Genomic DNA, 19,734 nt, shown 5'->3' on the forward strand with positions numbered 1-19,734 from the left:
ATGTTCAGCATCTATTTCATTCGTATCATTTACAAGTATATTTGTTAAAAGTGGTTGATCTTGTAAACCTTATAAAAAAAACAAAAAAATCGTTAAAATTCACAAATCCCTTTTATATATTTACATACCTTTAGCATTCCAATTATTTATGCTATTATAAAGTAAACTACTTCTATAACTCTAAAAAAAATAATATAATATTACATTATATAATTAAAATAAAATTTTAATCAAAATTTCACATACCTGCTTCAATAGAACTTGATAAACTAAATGCTGAGAAAATTCGTTATTACGGAAAAGCATTACACCATTATTTAGAGGATATCGAGGATCATAGCACTTTGTATCCGCACTAATAATTAAACCTGTTTTAGAAAATGAAAAATTTTTAGCAAATTCCTCAATTTTATATGAAAAATTTGTAAACATAGCATCCATATCCATATATAATACCCACTGGGGTTGTACTATTTTCCTTTTCTCTGATAATAATAAATAAGGTTTAGTAAATAACTCCCATAATGCTAAATATCTCCAATAGTGTGGATATTTGCAATTATCTAAAAAAAAATATATTTTAAAATAAATACATCTTTAAATCTTAAATACAACTTACCAATATTTTGTTGGTTTTCATCTGGTGAAAAACTATTAGAAATTTTGGAAATAATAATAATTTATTATTTAATTTATACTTGAATAATCTTACATAACTTACCTATTTTTTCTACAACTAAAATGTAAATAACAATATCCATTTCTTCGTGCATATTCAATACGATTCTCCACTAGTTCAGGTAAGGTATTAAATGATGTATCACCTGCTGTTAAAATAATTATATTACATTCAATTATTTCCTCAAAATTTTTATTTATTTCATTTCCAAATTCTTTACTATCTATTATTCGTAAGTTTAAGTATTTATTAAAATCAAATCTTGGAATATTTAATGGGATATAAATGTCTTGAAAAAAATATATAGATTTTTTTCTAATCCAACTTGGTAACCAAGATTCCAATCCAGTAAATGATAAAACTTGATCCAAATTTTTATTTTTTATTTTATTAAAAGTTGGTAATAAGTCCTCACTAAATAATAAAACTGGGAACTTTATGGAATTCTTAGATGCTATATATAATATCAACTGGAATATGAAAAGTGCAGATAATAATATAAAAATCGAAAACTTATATCTACACTTATTATTGATGGCAACGGTTTTTAAGTTTTTCAATATATAATTTGTATTCTCTGGTTTATCTGTAGATATTTCTATTTTCCTATATTTCTCTATAGTATCATCATCAACCAACTTGCTAAATGAACCTAATTTATATTTTTTTTTCCATTTATAAAGATATAATGAACTTTTCTTAAGTAATAATCTTTCTCCAGTTAATAAATAAATTATAAAAGCAGTATTTCTGTATTTTATTGTATTTTTCTGTATCTTTTGTTTCCTATTAGCCACGAAACCACAATACCGACATGTTCTTTTATTTTTTAAAGTGTTCATATTATAATATATAATATAATTAATTATATTATTTATAGTTCTCCAATATATATTAAAATTTTTCTGATATTAATAAATTTTAAAAAGGAATTTTAGAATGCAATATGTCACACTAAAACACTTCAGACCCCCCCACTATTGGATTTTACATGCACCTGTTAATCAGGAGTATAATCCCAAAAGTAAAAAAAAATTTTATATTAACCTATAATCGATTATTTAAATAGTACTAGACAAAATATTTTAAAAAAATCAATAATAAGCATTATAAATATAAACTTTAATAACTAAAAGAGAATTTTAAAATTTTTATTGCTAATAACCTATGAAGGTGGAATATGATATTGGAATACAGATTGAATAGGAAAGTTATTAATTGATTTATTATTTATAGAAACCATATAGACAGTATTGCCCTCAATCTTGTCTACATTACCTACAAACATTTCTCTATCATTTGTTATTGCAACCGCAATCTGACCTATAGAAGGAGGATTTGGAATTAAACTTTGAGGAGCAATAGCAATAATATCATCCGGTGAAATTTGACCATTAACTATAAGTACAACATGGCATGTAACTTGTGGAACTTCAGGAGGTAAAAGAACTGCAGAAACAACTCCTTTACATTTGAAGAATTCTCCTTGAGATATAACTGTAACTTCAACTCCACGTTTACAAAAAATTGGAACTTCTTGAAGTGATTCTTTATTAATATCTAATAAATTATTTTCTCCTGACCAATTATGAGTACTTACTTTATTTTCAAATGATTTAGATGTAGTAATACCACTAAAAGGAGCAATATTAGAACCATTATTTATTGGAGTACCAATCATTACAACATCTTCTCTACGAAGTACAACAGTATGTGGCCCAATATCAAGTAAAATTTCAATATTATTACCTTTAAATCCTCTAATTGATCCTAATAATGCTTTATGACGACCACGTAATATACGTACTTTTTGATTAACAAACATATCATCAGGTCCCTGCTTACGTGAATTTGAAATTAATCCCATTCCACGTATTCTTCCAAATCCACCATGACCAAATGATTGTACTTTTGTAAGTTTTGTATGAGTATTTGAATTATTTAAATTGTCATCATTTGACCTAATAACAGTTAAAGATCTACTATCACAAACTATATATCCTCCATCATCAAGTTTAATAGGAATTTTAACAAAGCATATAGACTTCCATATATGTTCTACACGACCACTTTTCCCTTCATCAGGGCCATCTAATACTGAAACCATTGATTTTGCTCCAAATATAGTTCCATTGTGATCTGTTACACGTGTTACTAAAGATGTATGTCGTTTAGATGAAATTTCTGATGATTTAATTGTAGATATCTCACCATTACTATTAAGTACTTTTAAATTTCTATTACGTCCAACAAAAGTAATAACACCTACAGTACCATCTGACAATTGTACTAAATCATCTAATGAAAAACCATCAATAGTTGATAAACTACTTGAAGCAACAATATTTTGTGAAACTCGTTTAAGAAAATTAGTGGGACATCTAATTGGTATTGTTCCACTTAAAGGGTATATAACTGCAATAGTATTATTCATTTCAAGTCCTGTAACTAATCCTGATTCAGATTCATGTGTACCCTCAATAATTAATACAGAATCACCTATTTCAAAATATTTTGAGACTAAATCTTGTTGAATTAAAATAGGTTTTGTTATACCAAGTGATTTATCAATAGGTAATACTTCTAAAATCCCTTTATTTAAATTATTTATAGATGTAATCCTAGCTTTAGTATTTGTAAGTTCACCACGAAGAATTGTAATAATATCTCCAACAAAAAAATTTGCTGATTTTTTTGATGATAAAATTGCTTGAGTATGTATTGGAATATCAGAAATATCAATACCTTCATAAAAAGTTTGAATTTCTTCAATACTTGGATTAACAAGTGTACCTGTAATCAAACGATTTGATCTCATCTTTTTTAATAAATATCCTTTATCTAATTCAAATAATTGATTTGCAAATTTTGCTGTTCCTCTTAAATGCGTTAATTCCACAATTCCTCCAAGATTTTCTACTTTATCTCTATCAAATAATTTTGCTTGAGGTCTAATCCTTTTATTACCAAAATTTTTGTCAATAATACCCTGTGATTTTCTTATTAATGCAGGAATATCTAATCTAGGTACTAATCTTACAATTACATTTGATTCATGCTCATCTACTTCATAAATTTGTGCTAAATCACCAGCATATAATCCACTACGGATACGTACCCAACTATCACGTGTAAGTAATTCTTTTTCTTGCATATCTACAGAAAATACTTGAGTCATCTCTTTTACAGGAATTAATTTTATTGATGATAAACGAACTCCAGAAAGTCCTTCAAGGGCATCACGAACATCACTTGGAGCTTCTGCTTCTATATAAAGGCATCCACGAAAATTAGATGCTGCATATGCAGATAAAATAGGCAACTTTTTATTATTAATATAACTTTCTGCTGCTTTTTGAACTAAAGCAATACATATCTCTCTTTCAATCCCTACTTTATCAACTTTAACTAACCATAATTTTGGATCTTTTATAGAAGGTAATATATTTGTTGGTTCATCAATATTTATTATATCCTCTACTTGTTCATAATTATCATGTATTACATCACCTGTAGTCTCAGTTTCCATTTGTTCATATCGACGTTCTAGCTGTGCAATAGTATGTTCTAAATGACCAGCACCACCTAAATGTCTTCTTAATCTACCATTACCAAGATCCTGATCTGCAAGACGGCGTGAATCTAATTCTGCTGTACTTAATGCAAGTTCTGATTCATCATGATAAATATCATCATCATAATCATCTTCTTCTTCATCTTCATCTTCTCCAACTAATGCCTCAACATCTAAAAATGCATTTACCCCAGTAATATATTTAGAACCTGTTTTCTTCTTATGTTTTAATTTAGATCTTGATTTTTTTTCTTTATAATTGTCAATTGTTATTCTTTGTTTTTTTTTTACTATTTCGTTGGAATCGGATACTTCAGATATAGAATTTGATATTACATCATCATCACTATTAATATTCGATTCATCTGAAAACTTTATCTGAAAAAAAAGAAAATTATTAATATTAAAATATATATATTTTCATTGAAATCTAATTATTTATTAATTTACATTATATATATCAAATATATTATAGAATATATCTAATCTAAATTGTTATTATAAAAAAAGAAAAACTTACCGAAACATTATCATCAGGTTCAAACATTGCCATTTATGCGTATTTAAAAAGTTTATTTTAGGTTAAGGGTATTACTATTACAGCGCGTGACACACTTTTACCTACTTAAGCGTGGAATTAGTAACAATAAATTTAATAGTCATTTAGAATATTTCTTTATAGAATATCATATTAGAATAAAAGATATTCTTATTATATATTTTAATATATATTAGAATCATATTCAGTATTTTTATATTCTATTCTATTATATATTCTATCATTATTCTCTATTCCAATAATATGTGTAATACTTAATATATTAATCTAATTCTTTAACTTTAATTAATTTATTATTAATATTATTAAAAGTTCACCATTAATAATAATCTTATTTACTTTAATATAAAGTAATAAGATCTTTAATTAATAAAATTATTTCCAGAATCCTAGATCTTATTTAGACAATAAATTATTAATTCTTTAAGTTTTAAGCTAATATAAATAAATGAAAAATATAAAATTACTTTATATACTCGGTTAAAACCCTCCAATATTTAATAATAAAGTCAAAATCAATAATATGATAGCGCCGTATAAAGTATCTCAACATTTTTAATATAGCTACTTTAAAAAAAAAAGAAAATGTATAAGTCAAATTATGAACAATATGATTATTTAATTAAGTTATTGTTATTAGGAGATAGTGCTGTTGGTAAATCTAGTTTACTTCTACGTTTCTGTGAAAACAAATTTGAAAATTCTTTTGTTTTAACTATTGGTGTGGATTTTAAATCTAAAATTATTGAATTAAATGGTAAAAAATTGAAACTTCAAGTATGGGATACTGCAGGTCAAGAACGTTTCCGTACAATAACTCCAGCTTATTTCCGTAGTGCAATGGGTGTTATTCTTGTTTATGATATTACTAATATTGAAACGTTCAATAATTTAAGTTATTGGATGAAAAATTTAGAAGAATATGCTAATATAAATGTTCAAAAAATACTTGTTGGAAATAAATGTGATTTAAATTCTCAAAGACAAGTTAGTGAACAACGTGGTAAAGAATTAGCTCAAGAATATAAAATTCCATTTTTTGAAACATCTGCAAAATTAGATAGTAGTGTAACTGAAGCTTTTTCATGTATTGCAGAAGAAATTAAACAAAAATTTTTTTCAGATATGAATAAATTAAATATATCAGTTGGAAATAATTTGGATATTTCTCAATATCAAAATAATACAACTGATATAATTCGTCAAAAGTCATTACGTTGTTGTAACAATTAAATATTAGTGATTTTTTTCTTCTTTATTTATATCATTTTAAAAAGAAATTGGAATCTTTATATAATTTGATAATTATATTGGATATTGATTTAGTGCTATATTTAAATAATTAAGAATACTACTTATAAGACTTCTTTTTAAAAAAAAAAAAATTATATTAATATGGGTTTATAATCACTCATTATCTTGAGTATTTAATTTTATTACTTATTTTAATATTTTATTATGTACTTTGAATCTTATTAATTATTATTATAATTTTAATAAATATTTCTAGTTGAATATGGCTTATTATAGAAAATATATAATTTTATATATTAAATGTTATTATATTATAGAAGTAGATATTTCTAATTTTAAAAAATACTTTATTAATATTTGGTCAATGTAATATAGATTCTAATATATATAATTTATCTTATATTTGGAATATTTTTTTATTTTTCTAATATTTAAGTAAATCATGATTATTAAATTGACTGATTATGATTCTTATTTATTTTATTTATTACAAGATTTTTTTAATTTGAACTATTCAGATTTTATTATTGATATTTTATATAATTCATCAATTATTGACTAATTTGAATATTTAATGTTTATTATTGGTCTATTAATAACTTCAAATATTATATATATAGTGACTTTAATTAAAACTTTATTGTATTTGGTAATATACCTGTATAGATATTTTTTTCTTGTAATATTATTAGGCAATTATATAAAACAAATCTAATCCTTATATATTATTAAATTATTATTTTTATTAGATCAAATATTTATATTTTTATAAATAGGTATATACTTTCTTAAATCTAGTTTATTTTAAATACTTAATAATAAAATTATATATTACAATAGTTTAGTTTTATCTAAACTTGTAATTTTATAGAAATTGACAGAAATCTAAAAATTCTAGATATATATCTAATAATTATTTTTTTCAATTATTTACAAATAATTATAAATAGTAATATAATAAATATTATTAGAACCTTAGTATAATATACCCAAAATATAAAATTAATATATATAATAAAATAATTAGATAAGTTCCTAATATACAATTTTTAATAACTTGTCTAATTTCTAGCCTTATTCAAACATGCAGCGGCCTAGACGTAATCCGTCATGTCTCAATTCCAGTGGTGCATGATTCTTTTTTATTTTTATTTTTTTAAAGAAAAATATAAATATTAAGATATATGTGGATCGGAAGTTAATAGTTAAACTTTAGTTACTATATATTGAATGGTGATTAATACGTAATATTAATAGTTGTTTAATCCATAAGAGTCTATTAATTAGTTTGATTGTTATTAATCAGAAATACTAAGGTGCAGTATTATTACTGCAAGAAAGTAGCAATTGCAAAGATACTTAGAAAGATAGATTGATAGTTCTCTGTATATATTTGGATGCGATCAGTTGATAATAATATTTCTGAGGGTAAATGTGAAGGATACCCTAATAGTCAGTCACATTGGGGTGGTACCTTGTTAGCTGAAGCTACTTCAAAAGGTCCTATACTATTTTCCGGAACTGACTGGGCAGTAGTACCTTTAGAATCATTATCACCTGCTAGAAGATCTATAATTCACCCTATTAGTCAAAGATTAACTGGTGTTGAGAACACCGCATTAGTTGATGGTTTATTTGGTAGGATTTGGGAATTTCCAAAATGTGAAAATGTTAGAGAAAGAAAGGTCACACGAGGTGATCAATTTGTTGGTGACTCTAGGATTGACTTTCAATGGAATAAAACAGAGCGTACTTTATGTCGTGTATGTGGTAAACATATTTTGAAGCAAAAATTTGCAACAGAACACTATCAACGATCTCCAACATGTTGGCGTCAAGTAATGCGTCATATAGGTATACCTGAATTTGATGGATCTCATAGTACATCTGTACAAAGTAATTCTGCTGCAAATCATTTGTTATATTATCCAAATTCTGAAATAAGTTCATATGGTTCACATTCTTCAACAACTAACGATAACATAAATCAAGGGGTAAATCTTTCAATATCATCTTATGGTAATAATAAAGATATAATTTGTGATAATCCTTATAATTTGAATAGAAATCCAAAGATACAAGATTCTTCAGGAGTTGTTGAATCACATTCTCAATCAGGATATATTCAGGGTACTCGACCAACATCGAATGTAGAATATATAATTCAAAATGGGTGTATTAATTTGTTTAGATCTGCTACACAAGCAGTTTATGATGAATTAATGCGTTATAAAGGTAGTGAATTAACAGGTGAATTATCTTGTTCAAAGAATAGTCAAAATAGTGAATTAAAATTTGATTCTCCTGTAGTTGAGAATGTAATGATAGAGACAAAAGAATCTACTAATATTGCAAATTTATCTGTTGAAGAAGAGCCATATTTAGTAATATCATCAGTAACTCCAAATATTTTTCCATCAATTAACCACAGACCTCTTCCTGTAAATGTGTGTTATATAAAGTTATCATTTAATAATCCAGGTGCAAGACTAGTACGTGATTTATGGGCATTAGATTGTGAATTACTGGTTGATTGGGGAGATGGGGTTTTGACACAAGCTAGAAGATTTACTTTAAGAGAATTAGGAGAACCAGCTGAATCTGATCCTGATATGAGAAATATTTATTCTCAAGGTTTTGCATATCTTAAATGTTTTGTTCCTCATAAACCACCTGGTCGTGCTGATTTAAGGGTTAGAATCCCGAAATCATTATGGGAATATTGGGAAGCATATACTGCCGATAAATATCAATTAGTAGTTTATTATTTTCCAGATGCATTTGTATCAATATTACCTGGTAGAATTCCAAGAAATGGTCAAGTAGAATTAAACCAAGAAGTTGGGCAAATAACTAGTTATTTATCTCCAAATTGGATATCTGGACAATATAGAGATTCAACGATCAAAAGATCTCATCCTTATTCACCAGATTTATCACATCGTACATCACCTACTCCTTCTCCAAGATCAATCAATAATAATAATAATAATAATAATAATAATAATAATAATAATAATAATAATAATAATAATAATAATAATAATAATAATAATAATAATAATAATAATAATAATAATAATAATAATAATAATAATAATAATAATAATAATAATAATAATAATAATAATAATAATAATAATAATAATAATAATAATAATAATAATAATAATAATAATAATAATAATAGTAATAATAATAATAATAGTAATAATAATAATAATAATAATAATAATAATAATAATAATAATAATAATAATAGTAATAATAATAATAATAATAATACAAATTCAAACTCAGCTATAATTCCACCACAAATTATTGGATCAATAGATGAAAAGACAGGTAATAGTTGGTCAATAAGCGAAGGTAATATTAGTACATAGAACTAAAAGGATAATAAAATTAGTTATCAAGATATATTATAGCTTCAAAATATTGGTAATATGAAATATTTCAGAATTTAACTCTATCTTCAGAAAAAAAGGAGAGTAGTAATATTATTTATATAATTAAATAATTTAACTTAGATTAAGCCCTGGTGACGTAAATCTTGATAAGACTTCAAAGATAGTATGTTGCCTTTAGTATCTTCCATTTCAATCTCCTGCTCATTAAAAGTATTAGCCTCTACATTTCTACTAAGTTTTTCATATAATTTTTGTGCATCTTTTATCTTCGTTATTTCTTTAAAATGTGAAGTATTTGGAATACCTAATGTACGCAGACCATTTGAGTGTCTAGATTCCTGAAAATGACGTTCAAATGCACGACGTCCCCAGTAACTATAATTACCACAAATCTCACATTTAAATTCAATTCCTAAGCCATGTAATTTAAATAACCAATATGGTACTGGTTTCCCATCTAATCCAACAGGTAATCCAAGTGGATTATGAATATTTTCTTCAAGTTCATCTATATCTTCATCAGAATCTAATACTTTATCTTCTTCATCTTGAGTATTCTCATTTGACAATATATTATTTATAAATTCAATAATATTAAAATGGTCTAATTTTTCCGTAAATTCCCTTACTGTTCGACTTTGAGTATTATGGAGATAATCTATTGTATTATTGCGTTCTACATTTAATAAAATACAGTATTTACCAATTAAGAACTCTGTTTTTGCCATTGATTTATCATAAGCTATACTATTTTGAATACGCATATTCTGCTCTTCAATAGAACTTGACAAATACTTCATCTTCTCACGTTTGTACTTTTTACCTTGAATATGACTTGAATAGATGCCTTCTGAAGAAAACAAGCTATCAGTAAATATAGAATAAAATTTCATCTTATGAGAGGGGGTACACCATTCTGGTATTGAATTATCTAACCATTTAGATTCAAATTCACTTTCAAATCTACTTCTAATTTTTATAGAATCTACTAATGGATGTGTTTTAATAAAAAATTGTTCAAGATATTCCAAAAGTTTATTAATATAATACTCATATTCATTATTACGATACTTACAGAATCGTGATATACTTGAAAACTTTTCAAATGAACCAAGATATGTTACATAATCAATTGATTCAAAAGTCTTATTTATTGCCTTTTTTGTCGAACTTAAAGGTAATATTTCTGCACCATTATTTAAATTATATGATTTAGTATTACTTATTTTATAATCATGAATCTTCTTAATATTAATAAATTGAATATATAAGTGGTGCATATCAAGTCTATTACCATAATCTTCTTCTAGTGTAAACATCAAATTCAATATATCAGATGTAAATACATCATTAATCATATTCTCTATAATTTTCTGACATATATTTTTCTTTGTTAATTTGGGTTCTATTAAGCTATTTAAATCTTTATCTGAAGCCTTTATTGACCGGATCCTTTCATAATAATTTTTCCATACATCATCTTTACTAGTACTAGTAGAATCTTCATTATTTTTATCTAGAATAACTACAATAATTATTAAATACATAAATTGTGATGAATTATTACTTACCGTTGTTAGATATACCACCTAAGAAAGATATTTCAGATCTTCTTTTTCCTGATGAATCAGAGTATATTGAAAGGATATCTGATGCATTTTTTTGCATCTTCTGAGCTATAATGAAAAATACTTTAATAAAATTACATTAGATCATAATATTATAATACTTACCTAAAAATTTAATAACTATTTCAATTAGAAGAGAACCCTTTGAACCCTGTTTTAGCTTTGAAAACAATAGAGCAATAGACTTTTCCAAACACTCCATTTCTTCATGGAGTTCACGGCATCTTTCAAGTATAAAGCGTGACATAATTGGACATATATAAATAAATATTAGTCCATAAAATACTTCAAGCCAAATGGTATCAAAGTCCTGTTACTTTACCCGCTGATAAATTTTAGAAAATAGGAAGTTGTAAAAGTGGGTTCTTAAATTTGATAACTTAAAAAGGTGTAATGTTATAGAATAGAATCAAGCACATGATCGTGATATAATGAATAAACAAATATTTGGATTGTATGGTGCATTTGCATCTATAGCTGGTAATATAATTTCCAAGACACTTACATTTATACTCAACATATATATTACACGCAATTCAGGACCAGAATTACTTGGGATAGGTCAAATGAGCTTAGGACTTATTACTATTTTGTCTTTATCTATGAATAGACTATGTTTTCGACGAACTGCTTTAAAACGGCCTGATGATGTAGATATATTGAAAAAAGATCTCAAAGATCAAAATAACGAGCTATGGTTTATAAGTGGTGTGAATTGCTGCTGGTTATCTGTAGTATTTTCGTTCTTTATTACACTTATCTTATACTTTGTATGGATTTCTAAGCCACCTTCTAATATTATAACTAAAAGAAACTTATTGAAAGAATATAATTTGGCAGTATTAGTTGTATGTATTTCTTCGATATTTGAAATATTAGCTGAACCTCTACTCTACTTTATTATTAGTGATGGACATTTTTTTATAAAGGCGATTATTGAGACACTATCAAATATATCAAGGAGCTTATTTCTCGTATACAGTACATTATCATGGTCAAATTCAACAATAATTTTATCATACTCTTTCAGTCAACTTAGCTACTCAATAGTATTTCTAACTTTGACATATATATTTCATAGATATTTATTTATTAATTATATTCCACTCAATACTTTATTACCTCGGAGAATAAAATATGAGCAATCACTTTTATTTATTTTACCATATCATAAAGGCTATCTTAGACGACTATTTACAATGGCATTACAAAGTGTTGTTACTGAAGAAATTGATAAACTTCTTCTTTTATATTTTTTTAATAATGAAGATTGGAGTACTTATTCTGTTATATTTAATCTTGCTAATACTGTTGTAAGAATACTTTTTGCTCCAATAGAAGATATGGCTTTGACACAATTTTATACTATAAAAGTAATAAATAAAGAAGATGATAAAACAGAGAATACTATAAAGGAAAAGTATTGGGAAACATATAATTCCTTTCTACCATTTCGACAATTTTTATTTATTGAACTATTTCTAGGAATTGTTGCTATTTCTTTAGGATGTCCACTAGCTTATGAGATACTGTTTCTTTTATATGGGGAATATTGGATAAATCAAGAAATAGTGGAACTTTTCAAATTACAGATATATAATATATTTTTACTATCATTAAATGGCATAATGGAGACATATTTCTATTCACAGGCTAACTCACAATGGTTAGTACGTTTTCAGAAATTATCTGTAGCATCATTTATAATACATTTGGGTCTAATAATTACACTACATTCAAGAGGAACTATTTTATTTGTATATTCTAATGGTATAATGTTAATTTGTAAGATATATTTTGAGTTTCTATTTTTATATTTACAGCTAGAGGGGTTGTGTACAAAATATTCCAATATTAAGTGGTCAAATAAAAATAAAATATATAAATGTATTAGAGTATATGCTCAATTACTTATACAAAAACGTGTTATGAGAACTTTTATTATAACAATATTTGCAGGTTTAATATTTGGATATTCAAAAAGTTTTATAAGTAATAAAATATATGACTCTGAATTAGACAAGATTTTGTACACATTATATATGGGAGCAACTACTGGATTTATTATATTTGCTACTACGTTCAATCCTATTTTAAAGATTATGAGGAATTTTAATTAAGAATGTTAAATATATGCAACAATATTCAGGTATAACAAAGTGGTACAGTATTTCTAAGACAACGGATAAAGCGCGATAATACCTACAATATTAATTGGAAAATAGCTTTTAAGAGCGTGGCAGCTTTTATTTTAGTTTTTATTGTGACCCATAAAAGAGCTTAGTTTATTATTGCAGATGCGACAATCAGATGCATCTGCAAAATCACTACTTACTGGAGGATATCGTGTTAACTCAAATAATGCGAGAGGATGGATTTCAAGTTTTGCTAATACATTAGGAACTGAATCTCATAATGTAAGTATTAATAATATAGAAAGTGTAAGTAAGACCCAAAAGTCTTTAGAAGATTGGCATAAAGCTCATTATTTTGACTATTATTTTAAATCTTACAAGTCTAGTGGAGTTAATGATGAAACTGCCTCTTTGTATGCAAATAGTTGTGTTGCTGAACTTGAACGTTCAGGTTATATAGTGAATGTAGTGAAGAACCAACTTAGCACTCATCTAATAGGAAGTGAAGATAAACATCTGGCTTTAGATAATAACAACCATTTTAATACCAAGATTGCTAATAAAGTTACAGAAGATAATGACTTACAAAATTGGATACAACGCTTATACTCTACATATTGTTCAAATGGTAAATCAATAAAAGATATAGAGTGGAATAAGAAGATATCTTTATATGCACAACATATATCTAAACAATATACTAAAGCATTGTTAAATGGGACTGTAAAATATGTCGATTGGAAGGTGCAACCAATTCCCAAAAAAAAAACTATTCAAGAGTTTACACCTGAAGATTCAAAAATGAAGAATAACCCTTTAGAATCTAAAAAGAGAGATACAAGTCAAACAGATGCACAAAATTCAGATATCTATCCTGTTATACCTGTAATTAAAAAGAGTAAAGTTAGAAACAAATTTCATAATCCGGAAGATAAAAATTGTGGAACTAAGTCTGAGAACGATCGTATGATTATTGATGCACAAGGAATAAGAAGACTTTCTTGGGAACAAATACTAGCATTAGGTAGATGTACTGAGAAGATTGTTGGTACTTATATGTCACTTGAAAAACCTTATCTTCGATTAACAGCTTCACCTGATCCTAATTTAGTTAGACCAGAACATATACTACGTAAATCTTTAAAATATATTATGAAAAACTATATGAATTATAAATGTAATAGAACTGGAGACTTATCTACAATCATGCAATTTCATAAACAAGACAAAAATATAAATACAGTTAATACAAAAAAGTATGATTGGAAATATTTGGAAGAACAATTCCGATCTATTAGGCAGGATTTAACAGTACAAGGAATTAAAAATGCATTCACTATAGAAGTATACGAGACAAATGCAAGATTAGCATTAGAAAATGAAGATTTGGGCCAATTTAATCAATGTCAAGCACGTCTCAGGGAACTCTACACCTCTTTGAGTATTAAATTTGAAAATTCTAATAGAGATGAATTTTCATGCTATTACATCTTGTATATTACTCTTCAAAATATGAAGACAGACTTAATTCGTATTATGTCTGAAGTAGAGAACTACAAAAAATTTAAAGGAGTACGTTTTGCATTGGATATATGCTCTACACTATTGGATGGAAATTACTATAGGTACTTTTTATTATCAAAAAGTGCTCCTTGGAAGTCTAAGCATTTATTAAATATATTTAGAAGTAGACAAATATTAATAGCACTAACGACAATAACGAAATCATCTCGTTTTATTAATATTTTGACATTACAAAAAATCTTTTGCTTTGATTCTAAAGAAAGTTGTTATGATTTTTTAAAAGAACACAATGCAGTTTTTACTAAACTAGATACAAATGAAGTAGGTGCAATCTTAGATTGTAAATCCAGTGGTTCCATCTTCTCAACCTCGCCATTATTGCTTAGTAGGAAGGTACAAGCTCTCGGGTAATCTATTTAGCAAAGTGAATGTAACTCTCATAAAGATACTTATAATACCCACTTTTTTCCATTAACTAAAATAATAATTATAGGTTATAGGTATATTTACATCTAATTATCTCTTATACTTACCTCTTTATGACTCCCTGATTCAATTAAAGTACTACCTTCTGCATCTCCATCTCCAAGAACAAATAGACGATTACAACTTCTTAAAGTAGATAACTTGTGGGCAACAAAAATTATTGTTTGTTTACCCTCTTTAATTATTTCATCTAGCGACTTTTGAATATACATTTCGCTTTGTAAATCAAGTGCCGATGTAATTTCATCCAATAGTAATATTGGGGCTTTTTGTAAAAGTGCCCTTGCTATTCCAATCCTTTGTTTTTGTCCACCTGAAAGTTCTAAACCTCCATTACCTACCTATAATTCGAAAAGTAAAATATATTTATTTAGTAGATAGGTATATTAATAAACTTACTATTGTTAAAAATCCATCAGGGAGTTTGTTAACAAATTCCACAACATGAGCTTTTTCTGCAGCATCTAGGACTTCATCAAAGCTTGCACCAAGATTCCCAAGCTTAATATTTTCTTCTATTGTACCTGTAAATAGTGCTACATCTTGAGGAATATATGCTATAAAGGATCTTAAATACCCTATATCAAAATCCTGTATATTTTGACCATCCAAGTAGATTACTCCATGCTTTTCTCTAATAAAATTAGTATCTAAATGTGTATTTTCAGGTTCTTTATATGGTTTTAAATCTTCTACAGAACCAAATTCTTTATCATATAGATCATAAAACCTCTCAATTAATTCTAGAATAGTGGTTTTTCCACAACCACTAGAACCAACAAAACCTACAACTTCTCCAGAGAGTATCTTGAATGATAAAGATGAAAGGATTAAACCAAAATCTTTATGTGAGTAACCAAAGTTTACATTTGAAAATTCTATACAATAATTAGATATTGGGATATTCATATTTGTATTGATCTCATCTTGAATCTGCCTAATTTTTTTAGGTGAAATACTTTCAAATTTTCTCAGTAAAAGATTATAAAACAAAATCATATTAATTTTTGTATTATATATAAAAGATCTATATTTATTATGTCCCACTGGTTTATTAACTTTATAAAATTTACTTAATCTATCCTCTAATCGAATAAAATTTCTGTGTTTAATTTTGGGTATTCTATCTATTATATCGAAGATCTCACATGCTGCTATTTTTGCTCTCTTCTTGTCAGTCCCATATATTTGAGATCTACATACTGATGCTGCTGCAAGTATTAAAGCCAGAATAGTTTGAATAATCTCTCCCTTTCCTAATTTCTGCTGCATAAGCATTTGAGCACCATACCATAGTGCAAATGTTTGAGCTGCATTTTGGGCTGCCTGACCCAAGCCCCAGAAAAAACCAACTAGAGAAACATCTATTAAACCTTTTAAATACTCATAACGAACACTCCTTCTATAATTTCGCATAAATACTGCTTGTAGATTATAGAGAATTATTGTTGTATGCATTTGCAGAATTTCCTGAAGATATAATATTGAATGTTGGTATTTTTTATATGCAGGAATATCTTCACCTTTACCAGTATACCTATTTGTAGTTCTACGCATCATTTTAACTTGATAATAACCAGTTGGTATAAGTATTAAAAGAAATCCTGCCATTACAAGTGTTAATTCTATTGAACCAGTGAACGCTATAACAAATCCAAAAATTATTGTTGCAAGATTTTGAATACAGAGACCCAAGTTCTCACCAACTAATCCTTTAGCAAAAATAACATTTTCTGCAAGAATACTACATAGTTTTATTGGACTATTTACAGAGTTTTGATGAAAGGATATATCTTGAAATAACATAGAATAGAAGGATTCAGCTCTTAATCTTCTAATAAGCCTCTCTCCAGCAATCTGCAAAAAATTATTTTGTAAAAAAGTGGTAATCAATATACAAATTGCCAAAATTAATAAATATAGACTGTAAATTGATGTCTTAGAACGAACAGCAACCGCAGAATGTAATTCTGTTGCTGAAACATATTTACCAATCAAAAGTGCCATTATTGGAAATGTTGAACCTTGAGCTGCAGCTGCAATTGAACCAAAAAACAGATATTTTAAGTCTGGACTTATCAAAGTAAACAATTTTTGTCTAGATACAATTGGTATTTTTACTTTGAAATTTTTAATATGTTCAACCATGATCTCTTTTGTCATATCGTAATAGTCCCTGGTTTCTTTGTACTCTAGAAGATTTGTCCAATAGTCAAGCCTTACATCTAAATTTCCATTCATTTCTGCTAATACAGTTGAGTCATTCAATTGTTTATCTAAATATTGAGTTTTTAATTTCATTAAAGTTCTGTCATGCATAGAACTAACCAATGATGTATATATGTAACCCGATTGTATAGAATTATATGGAATAATGTTGTTATCTACAGTCATTGATTCTACTAAATTTTTATATATCCCATTAGATATGCTCATCAAATAATCATGTGAACCTTGTTCCATAATTACTACACCTTGATCTTGAGTTTTCTCTAGAATGAGAATTCTGTCAGCATGTCTTACTGTTTGTAATCTATGAGCAATTAAAATTACTGTGCTTCGTTTAAGTTTCAAATAACTTTCAAGTGAATTTTGTAATTTCATCTCTGTATGAATATCTAGTGCAGATGTAGCCTCATCAAATATAAATATTGGGGAATTACGTAGAATAGCTCTAGCAATACATAATCGTTGTTTTTGACCACCACTTAATTGATGCCCACCACTACCAACTATAGTATCTAATCCATTTGGTAAATTATTAATAAATTCTGATGATAAAGAAATTTCTGTAGATCTAATAATATCAGAATCAGTAGAAAAAGGATTTCCATATGCTATATTTTGCCTTATTGAATCAAAAAACAAAGGAGTATGTTGTTGAACTACTGATATCTGATCACGTATAAAACTAGGATTGTAGTCTCGAATATCCTTATTATCAATTAGTATTGAACCACTATTTATATCAAATAATCTAGTAATGAGTTTAATAATACTAGATTTGCCACAACCACTAGTACCTACAAAAGCTATAGTCTCCCCTGCCTCTATCTTTAAATTAAAATTCTTCAAGATATATTCACCATTTGGATAGTGAAAATTAACATTACGAAATTCAATCTCACCTCTTAATTTTTTATGATTTACCTCAACTTCCTCATTTTCAGAATTTATAATAGGTGATTCAAATAATACCTCCAATTCCTTCAATGCTGCTATACCTTTTACTAGACTTCCTATTGATGGAGTTGATTGGCCAAGTGCAATAGAAGCATTAGTTATAGAGAAAAATATACTAATTACATTAGCTACAGTGAAACATTTCAAATTATCCACTCCTTTACATCCTGATTCTATGGAATTAGCAATAATCTCTCCTCCATACCAAAAACCCAGGGAATATGAAGCAAAAACAACAAAAGATACAATACCCATACCTAATGCAATAAATGATGATGCCCGAGTCCCTGCAGACTCTACTTTTTTAATTAATTCATAATATTTCTCAAAAGTCATATTTTCAATTCTCAAAGATTGTACTGTTTTAATTTCCTTTAAAGCTTCGAAAGCAATAGCTCCAGATTGTGAGTAAACCTCTTGAGTAGTCTTACCCCAAATTTTGTGGATCTTTATAATTACAAATCCTGCTACAGCAACAAAAGGAAGTGATGCTGACATAACTAACGCCATCTTCCATCCTCTATAATAACCGACAACAAAGCCAAAAATAAATTGAGAAATATTAGAATATAAGAGTGACAATTTTAAACCATATCCTTCTCTTATAAGTACACAATTAGCAATAATTTTTGATGAAATTTTACCAGGGTCATTTTTACAAAACCAATTTTCATCCATTGAGCTTAAAGCTTTAAAACATGCTTTTTTCACATTTCTAACATAATATTCAGCCAAACCCTCAAATAATGATATTGAAACCCAAGTTGATATAGCTGCATTAAAAGTGACACCTACTAAACAATAAATGTATATCATAAACTGATTTTGTTCATTAATATCAGAATCTGGGCCTGGCATTGTCTGTAGAGCTAAACTAAAAAATAAAAGAAATACTGGTGGTGATAGACCACTAAGAGCACTAAATATTATACCTAATATGAATAATGGGATCTCTCTACTTGAACAATACTTTACATTCAAATTCAGCTTCTTATTTAAACTATCCTCTAAATTCTGACCCCCATTATTGTATGTAGATATATCTTCTGATATATTAGTATGAACTCCATTTTCACTCTCATTATTACTAATTTCCATCTTTCCCACTTCTCATTTCTCTAATTCTTAATACAAAACATGGTCAAGTGAAAGGGACGTGAAAGCGCGTTAGATATATTCAACATACTGATAAAGATTTAGATAACTAGAGATTAATTTCAATGTAGACTAATAAAACAGTTATTTTAATCAAAATATCTCCTTTTAAAATCCTCTTTATCTTCAGCATAATTTATTATACGT

The 19,734-nt window shown here is 26.8% G+C and overlaps 8 protein-coding genes across 8 annotated transcripts in view, besides 24 other annotated features; 4 read left to right on the forward strand and 4 right to left on the reverse strand.

Annotated features, from left to right (window-relative positions):
• CMU_021080 (uncharacterized protein) overlaps nucleotides 1-1,521 on the reverse strand; it is a gene marked incomplete at both ends in the record, with an annotated part of 1,689 nt that extends 168 nt beyond the window's left edge. The window contains 5 exons of the mRNA XM_002142658.1: nucleotides 1-68; nucleotides 129-180; nucleotides 247-563; nucleotides 620-651; nucleotides 722-1,521. Of these exons, the coding sequence (XP_002142694.1) occupies nucleotides 1-68; nucleotides 129-180; nucleotides 247-563; nucleotides 620-651; nucleotides 722-1,521 (1,269 nt within the window). The remainder of the gene's footprint in view (nucleotides 69-128; nucleotides 181-246; nucleotides 564-619; nucleotides 652-721) is intronic.
• Nucleotides 182-239: a sequence feature (AT_rich).
• Nucleotides 565-592: a sequence feature (AT_rich).
• Nucleotides 668-697: a sequence feature (AT_rich).
• Nucleotides 1,049-1,075: a sequence feature (AT_rich).
• Nucleotides 1,520-1,607: a sequence feature (AT_rich).
• A 97-nt stretch (nucleotides 1,608-1,704) lies between these two features.
• Nucleotides 1,705-1,725: a sequence feature (AT_rich).
• Nucleotides 1,726-1,756: 31 nt separating this feature from the next.
• Nucleotides 1,757-1,835: a sequence feature (AT_rich).
• A 9-nt stretch (nucleotides 1,836-1,844) lies between these two features.
• On the reverse strand, nucleotides 1,845-4,806 carry CMU_021090 (KOW motif family protein; the record flags this gene model as incomplete). Its single annotated transcript, XM_002142659.1, has 2 exons — nucleotides 1,845-4,631; nucleotides 4,774-4,806. 2 exons carry the CDS (start codon nucleotides 4,804-4,806, stop codon nucleotides 1,845-1,847), a joined length of 2,820 nt encoding a protein of 939 aa, XP_002142695.1.
• Nucleotides 4,354-4,406: a microsatellite.
• Nucleotides 4,635-4,762: a sequence feature (AT_rich).
• A 115-nt stretch (nucleotides 4,807-4,921) lies between the features above and the next one.
• Nucleotides 4,922-5,047: a microsatellite.
• A 19-nt stretch (nucleotides 5,048-5,066) lies between these two features.
• Nucleotides 5,067-5,193: a sequence feature (AT_rich).
• Nucleotides 5,194-5,218: 25 nt separating this feature from the next.
• Nucleotides 5,219-5,287: a sequence feature (AT_rich).
• Nucleotides 5,288-5,397: 110 nt separating this feature from the next.
• Nucleotides 5,398-6,045, forward strand: CMU_021100 (Ras family protein SEC4, putative; the record flags this gene model as incomplete). Its single annotated transcript, XM_002142660.1, has 1 exon — nucleotides 5,398-6,045. One exon carries the CDS (start codon nucleotides 5,398-5,400, stop codon nucleotides 6,043-6,045), a length of 648 nt encoding a protein of 215 aa, XP_002142696.1.
• Nucleotides 6,046-6,179: 134 nt separating this feature from the next.
• Nucleotides 6,180-6,209: a sequence feature (AT_rich).
• Nucleotides 6,210-6,236: 27 nt separating this feature from the next.
• Nucleotides 6,237-6,501: a sequence feature (AT_rich).
• Nucleotides 6,502-6,537: 36 nt separating this feature from the next.
• Nucleotides 6,538-6,611: a sequence feature (AT_rich).
• Nucleotides 6,612-6,785: 174 nt separating this feature from the next.
• Nucleotides 6,786-7,092: a sequence feature (AT_rich).
• Nucleotides 7,093-7,204: 112 nt separating this feature from the next.
• Nucleotides 7,205-7,245: a sequence feature (AT_rich).
• Nucleotides 7,246-7,463: 218 nt separating this feature from the next.
• On the forward strand, nucleotides 7,464-9,452 carry CMU_021110 (uncharacterized protein; the record flags this gene model as incomplete). Its single annotated transcript, XM_002142661.1, has 1 exon — nucleotides 7,464-9,452. One exon carries the CDS (start codon nucleotides 7,464-7,466, stop codon nucleotides 9,450-9,452), a length of 1,989 nt encoding a protein of 662 aa, XP_002142697.1.
• Nucleotides 9,044-9,351: a microsatellite.
• A 109-nt stretch (nucleotides 9,453-9,561) lies between the features above and the next one.
• Nucleotides 9,562-9,591: a sequence feature (AT_rich).
• Nucleotide 9,592: 1 nt separating this feature from the next.
• CMU_021120 (uncharacterized protein) lies at nucleotides 9,593-11,351 on the reverse strand (the record flags this gene model as incomplete). The annotated part of the gene is made up of 3 exons (XM_002142662.1): nucleotides 9,593-10,992; nucleotides 11,048-11,152; nucleotides 11,210-11,351. 3 exons carry the CDS (start codon nucleotides 11,349-11,351, stop codon nucleotides 9,593-9,595), a joined length of 1,647 nt encoding a protein of 548 aa, XP_002142698.1.
• Nucleotides 10,044-10,077: a sequence feature (AT_rich).
• Nucleotides 10,670-10,747: a sequence feature (AT_rich).
• A 184-nt stretch (nucleotides 11,352-11,535) lies between the features above and the next one.
• Nucleotides 11,536-13,224, forward strand: CMU_021130 (oligosaccharide translocation protein RFT1, putative; the record flags this gene model as incomplete). The annotated part of the gene is made up of 1 exon (XM_002142663.1): nucleotides 11,536-13,224. One exon carries the CDS (start codon nucleotides 11,536-11,538, stop codon nucleotides 13,222-13,224), a length of 1,689 nt encoding a protein of 562 aa, XP_002142699.1.
• Nucleotides 12,171-12,207: a sequence feature (AT_rich).
• Nucleotides 12,969-12,991: a sequence feature (AT_rich).
• A 177-nt stretch (nucleotides 13,225-13,401) lies between the features above and the next one.
• On the forward strand, nucleotides 13,402-15,174 carry CMU_021140 (SAC3/GANP family protein; the record flags this gene model as incomplete). The annotated part of the gene is made up of 1 exon (XM_002142664.1): nucleotides 13,402-15,174. One exon carries the CDS (start codon nucleotides 13,402-13,404, stop codon nucleotides 15,172-15,174), a length of 1,773 nt encoding a protein of 590 aa, XP_002142700.1.
• A 441-nt stretch (nucleotides 15,175-15,615) lies between these two features.
• On the reverse strand, nucleotides 15,616-19,530 carry CMU_021150 (ABC transporter family protein; the record flags this gene model as incomplete). The annotated part of the gene is made up of 1 exon (XM_002142665.1): nucleotides 15,616-19,530. One exon carries the CDS (start codon nucleotides 19,528-19,530, stop codon nucleotides 15,616-15,618), a length of 3,915 nt encoding a protein of 1,304 aa, XP_002142701.1.
• Nucleotides 16,231-16,289: a sequence feature (AT_rich).
• Nucleotides 19,531-19,734: the final 204 nt, after the last annotated feature.

This window comes from Cryptosporidium muris, genomic scaffold (assembly GCF_000006515.1).
Source record: "Cryptosporidium muris RN66 scf_1106632373455 genomic scaffold, whole genome shotgun sequence".
In the NCBI taxonomy this organism is placed as follows: domain Eukaryota; phylum Apicomplexa; class Conoidasida; order Eucoccidiorida; family Cryptosporidiidae; genus Cryptosporidium; species Cryptosporidium muris.